Below are 6,000 nucleotides of genomic sequence, written 5' to 3'. Positions count from 1 at the left end.
TCCTATCCTTATGAGGGTAAAACTGTCCTTACTATTGAGAAGCAAGTAGTTTATCCTTGGGATGTATAAGGGTCATCGTAGGGTCATCGATAGGTCATTGAAGGCAACAGTTGTGAGGATACCTTAGCATTCGAAGGGACTATCATCATTTAACCGTAGGCTACACCGAAGGGTCATCGAGGGACAAAATGGTATTTTCGAAGGCAACATCCGAGGGACTATGATGATTTTACCGAAGGGTCTTTGCTAAGGATATCCCCATATTCGCGGGACATGACCGTAATATTGTAATCGTGGGGTAATAAAGAGAGGTCCAATATCATTTATTTAAAGTCCATGTTTTAGGTTCATTAGGTAATTATGGTGATACCGCATTAAATCGATACATTAAAATCAACATTACATTAAAAATTAATATAGTAAAATTAATTAGGCAATCAATATGGATCTTCACATTAAAGTGAAATGATTTAGGATCCCCCTCCATGAAGGCTTCCCATGCGTAAAGCGGAGTACCTAACCGGCTATTTCTTCGGAAGTATGCTAGCCTTTACACCATGAACACACGGATTAAAGCATAAAATACAATTGGAAATTGCATCATAAGATAAATATAGCAGCCAAGAATTTAGGCCAAATAATGCAGAATCATCATTAGGTAGACATGAAATAGGCAGCAAAAAGCAAAGCAGCCCCTGGCCCAGTCGCCTCTGCTTCGCCTAGCGAAGGCTCAGCGAAGGCTCGCTGCGGGCTCGCCTAGCGATGAGCTAGCGAGCGGCCACGGGTTTGAAATTTGAGAACATTATGACCTCAACCTGCAGCATGGCTTATGGCATCCAACATACAATTATATGGTTCAGTTTCACAATAGGCAAACACATTTAAATTCTCATGCAAGACTTCAAAATGTTTATGAATTCAATTATAATCCACAAATTAAGAACATGAAGTGGTACCATATGCCAAGTGAAAATACAAAACGATATCACATGCAAATTAAGATACTAAAGTGATACTACATGCAAAATAAGGACACCAAATGATAATCATATGCCCATTAATCATACGCCAATTAAGAAGCTAAAGCGAATAATAGTGAGGCTAACCTGTTTGCGAATCAAGTTGTAACCTTGAATTGGTGAGCCGGATTGAGATGGACGGCGGTAGCTTCGGAGCGAGTAAGCGGCCTTCAGGGTTTCCGCCTTCTGAATTCTTTGGATCAGCAGGGTTTCTGTGTTTCTCCCTCTGGATGCGTGTTTCCGTCCACCTTCGTCCGTCTCTGTGTGTTTTTCGTAGCAGAGGAGCAGGTATTTATAGTAGAGGTAGTAGTGACCTAATGGGCTTAAAATGAGGTCCAAAAATCTCAAACTTCGCAAGCTTCGCTAGGCGAAGGAATTGCTCGCCTAGCGAGCAAACTAGGTCTGGGCCTTTTCCTGGATCTGACGCTTCGCTGGGCGAGTGTCATGACGAAGCACTCGCTAGGCGAAGGGATTGCTCGCCTAGCGAGAAAGCTATTTTGGGCCCCTTTTGGATTGGGCCTGTTGTGAGCTGGGCTTTTGTTCACTTGATGTCGGTGCCTTGCAGAATAAGCCGGAGGGTCTTGAGAAATGCTTTGTAATACCAACGGGCAAATTTTGGGGTATGACACTTATATACAACAATCCATACATATACAACAATTCACTGATATATAATCGTTTAACTTCTAAAGATTCTAAATATACAACCAATTCATAACTTAAAAAGAAATAAAACTAAGTAGCAAAAGCATCTCTGAGATGTATGTTTTTTTTGCTAGCCGCAGTCTTCTTAGGGTCCGCTTCCTGAATCGAAGTTCATTTCTAGCAGTCATTCCTCGCATGCCGGTTTGAATACAAACAGCTTTGGAATAGGTAGTTTTATAAGCATATGTCTTCAAAGATACACTACATTTTGTTTTCGGATCAATCAAAGATATATTACTAGATATGAAGATAAAATAGGAGAAAGTATCTTTCAAAAGGAAACAGAGTTAAAGAAAAAGCAACATTTAATACCATCAAGACTAACCTGTTTATGTTAATGTACTGTGCCAAATTCTTTGAAAGTATAACAAGTGAACCAGATGCATGTCGGAAATACCTAAAAACAAAATAAATCAATAGAGATGAGATACACATTGTAAAAATAAAGCAGTTCAATATGGAGATCCATACTAAAAAAGAAAAAAAAATCATGTGCAATATTTATACATAAAGAGACTTCAGTCAAAAGTATCCAACATGCATTTTCCATCAGGAGTTATAACTTATAATATCATAGAGATGAGTATGCTGAAGTTAAAAATTATTTGTTGCCTCTAATATATGTTAGTACTTGGCACTGATGTGATATATTGTGAAGACTGAAGATCATTAATTTACCCATTCAATAAGATTTGGTTTCAACAAATAATATATTAAGCCATAATCACATTGAAGATCATTCCTGAATAAACAAAAAAAATAATAATCACCAAATATTTTCTCATTTAAATGGTATTATTACTTACGATTTTTCATCCCCAAATTTCCACCAATCAGGTTCATACCAAGGCTTTCCCCTGGAAAAAAAGGATAAAATACAGAGCATATAAGTTGAATACAAAATCACAATTGAAAAGGTCAAATTTGTAAAAAAATTATGAAACAAAATGATATTGTAGTTATGAAGGAGAAAATAACATGCGATAAAGAAATATAATTGTACTAAGAAAAGATTAAGTACATATCAATTCAAAATAGAAACTTTCATTACTCATTAGAAATTAAGATACTGGTTGGGAATATCTAAACACCGGGGAATGCAAATTTTATTGGCAAAAATGAGACATGCCTAAAGACTTGCAAAGGGATGAAAATTAAGATAATCAGTTACATCTACAAATGTGGTAACTTCAAAGTATTTACTGAAAAATAAAAACCTACAGTAATAACTCGACAAAAATGGATAACAGATAATAATGAATAAAATTCAACACATGTTCAATTTTTAAAAATGAACAATTTTAGACATCTTAAAACAAAATCTTCTGGGACCATCTACACATAAAAACTGGCAACTATTTCCTCAGATCTATCATCATAAATAAATAATCAGAATTAATTCAGATAGAGGAAAGTACTCTTCTGATATCACGTCTCCTGACTTCATGCATCCAATATATGCGTCATCCTGGCCACGGCGATGTTCAAGAAGTTTAATTAAACCCTCTGTTAGGCCAGTGAGTGGGTAGGGTAGCTCAACTGGTAAATGCTAGTTTTATAAAACATAGTTATTGCTCAAAGTATATATATTTGCATGCGCTAACGCCACTTTACATTATGTAAAATGACAGAGATTGGCCAAATGTGCATACGTCTATAAACTTCATATAAAATTAGGCAAGAGGGTGGTTAAGATTAAGAACCTGTTTGTCTTGAAACTCTCGAATCCATATATATCTAGAACTCCAATTAAGTTCTTCGAAGTCAGAAGAGAAACCAAAAATGAACAATAGCGAACGTCAGAAGAGAAACCAAGTAATATGAAGATTAGAAAAATACTTATGGTGTCAAAATCGAACAGCTAACAACGAATTAATAGAAGGAGGAAACGTCGTAGATCTAACAGAGGTGGAAGGAGAACGCCTTAGAAGTAGCGAAAATCGTAACAGTGAGAACCCTAACGTGAAAAAGAACGAAAATAACAGAGAGTGAAATAACAAAACGCGCAGTATGTTATAATTTTAATGTTTACTAAAGGGGACCTTAGAGGGCGCTTGTGGAAAAAAAGCGCCCTCTAAAGGGGGCCTAAGAGGGCGCTTATGAAAGCGCTCTCTAAGGCTTTCCAAAAGCGCTTTATAAACTGGAAATGCACATGGACTTATAGAGCGCTTTTTTAAAAGCGCCCTCTAAGGGTAACCTTAGAGGGCGCTTTCTAAAAAGCGCCCTGTATTGTTGTCCCTCTATCTCCTCCTTATTTTTTCGCTTCACCTTAGAGGGCGCTTTATTACAAAAGCGCCCTCTAAAGTGCGTTGTCTATTCCAGTTGTTCGCTCCTTATTTTTTCGCTTCACTTTAGGGTGCGCTTTTGTAATAAAGCGCCATCTAAGATGCGCTGTCTATTCCAGTTTTTGGCGTAGTGTTAACAAACGACGCCAGTAAGAACTGGTCTTAGAGGTCAAGGGATACAATCAACAACGAGACCTGAGATTATGCAAATGAGCGCGAAGCACTTCGGGCTATGCATGATTTGGATTTTGCTTATATGCATGATGTATGAATGATCATGATATGCAAATGATGACAATATGCAGACTGGAGATTAAAGAAGGCTTTATGGAGGTACTGAATCCTCAACACCAATAACTCAACCGAAGGAGTGAGTAAATGTATCAAAGGAGGATCTATCAAGCTGAGCAGTTACAACTGGCCCAGTAATCCTTTCAGAGAATGATAACTTTATGCTTTCTGGAGATATGTGTTGATCATCCAAGAGAAGTCTTGCAACTTGAGACTTGCGGGGAAAGGCGAAAGGTTTCCTTTTTAATATTTCCAAATGCCAAAGCAAAATTGTGTTTCTTAATATGTTGAAAAATTCTTTTGAGTTCAAAATTTCATTATTAATAAATAAATGACATTTTGCATAACAAAGAAAATCAGAGAAAAATAGAAAATGATAGAATTTGATAGGCAAACTTAAATTTATTCAAGAATTGTAGCACACAAATGGTGTAGCTCCACGGAATGTTACAAATTTGAAAATGGCAATAGGGAAAGGTTTACATTGAATCACAATGACTACTACTATCCCTAATAACAATGACTCCACAAAACCTCGCTTCTGAAGGGAGCAGTTGAGTTAATCTTCCATCTTTAGCTCTTCTGTGTTGATCAGCGACAAACTGATGCAGTCTATGCCTTTTGTCCCTAATTTTTGCATGGATTGCCCTTTCGGGTTTTCAATCCATCGGGACGCTCCTTTTTTCCTAAGTCTCCTTTTTAGGTTTTCAACTTAGCGAGCTACCATTTTTTTATCCCTAACTTTTGCCTGGACCACCCTTTCGGGTTTCCAGTCCACCGAGATTTGTTAGGCATAGTATCTTTTAACTGAATCAGAGTTCACAAGGTGAATGAGCTCTTCGCCATCCATAGTTGTGAGAAATAGAGCACCTCCAGAGTATGCTCTTTTTACAACGTATGGGCCTTCATAGTTGGGAGTCCACTTCCCACGCGAATCTTTGTGTATTGGCAAGATATTCTTGAGTACGAGATCTCATTCCTTAAACTCTCGAGGACGGAGCTTTTTGTCAAACGCTTTCTTCATTCGTTGCTGGTACAACTGTCCATGGCACAGAGCGGTCATACGCTTCTCATTAATGAGGTTAAGTTGATCATAGTTGTTCTGGATCCATTCAGCTTCGTCTAGCTTGGCCTCCATTAATATTCTCATTGAAGGTATCTCTACTTCGATTGGGAGAACTGCTTCCATCCCATACACCAAGGAGAATGGGGTTGCCCCTGTTTAAGTGCGGACTGAGGTCCGGTATCCATGCAAAGCGAAGGGCAGCATCTCGTGCCAATCCTTATAAGTTTTCACCATCTTCTGCAGGATCTTCTTGATATTTTTATTGGCGGCTTCAACAGCACCGTTCATCTTTGGACGATATGGAGAAGAATTATGATGGTCAATCTTGAAACTCTCACATAATTCTGTCATTGTCTTGTTGTTCAAGTTTGAGCCGTTGTCGGTGATGATCTTGCTTGGGATTCCATAGTGGCAAATAATATCCTTCTTGATGAAGCGAGCAACCACATGTCTCGTCACATTGGTGTAGGAAGCAGCCTCTACCCATTTAGTAAAGTAATCAATGGCAACCAGGATGAAGCGGTGACCATTGGAAGCCTTAGGCTCTATAGCGTCAATCATGTCGATGCCCCACATTGAGAAAGGCCAAGGTGATGTCAAAACATTCAATAGTGTTGGCGGTACATGCACTTTG

The 6,000-nt window shown here is 38.2% G+C and overlaps 1 protein-coding gene across 1 annotated transcript; it reads right to left on the bottom strand.

Annotated features, from left to right (window-relative positions):
- Nucleotides 1–996: 996 nt before the first annotated feature.
- On the bottom strand, nt 997–3,391 carry LOC127082334 (hydroxyproline O-galactosyltransferase HPGT2). Its single transcript, XM_051022570.1, has 6 exons — nt 3,377–3,391; nt 3,143–3,273; nt 2,531–2,581; nt 2,050–2,121; nt 1,800–1,925; nt 997–1,015 (listed from the first exon to the last, which is right to left on the bottom strand). The coding sequence occupies exons 1-6, from the start codon at nt 3,389–3,391 to the stop codon at nt 997–999; spliced, it is 414 nt and encodes a 137-aa protein (XP_050878527.1).
- Nucleotides 3,392–6,000: the final 2,609 nt, after the last annotated feature.

The sequence above is a fragment of the Lathyrus oleraceus genome, chromosome 5, assembly GCF_024323335.1.
Source record: "Lathyrus oleraceus cultivar Zhongwan6 chromosome 5, CAAS_Psat_ZW6_1.0, whole genome shotgun sequence".
Taxonomy (NCBI): Eukaryota; Viridiplantae; Streptophyta; class Magnoliopsida; order Fabales; family Fabaceae; genus Lathyrus; species Lathyrus oleraceus.
The sequence above is the reverse complement of the archived record's forward strand: the minus strand, read 5'-3'. Positions and strand labels throughout refer to the sequence as shown.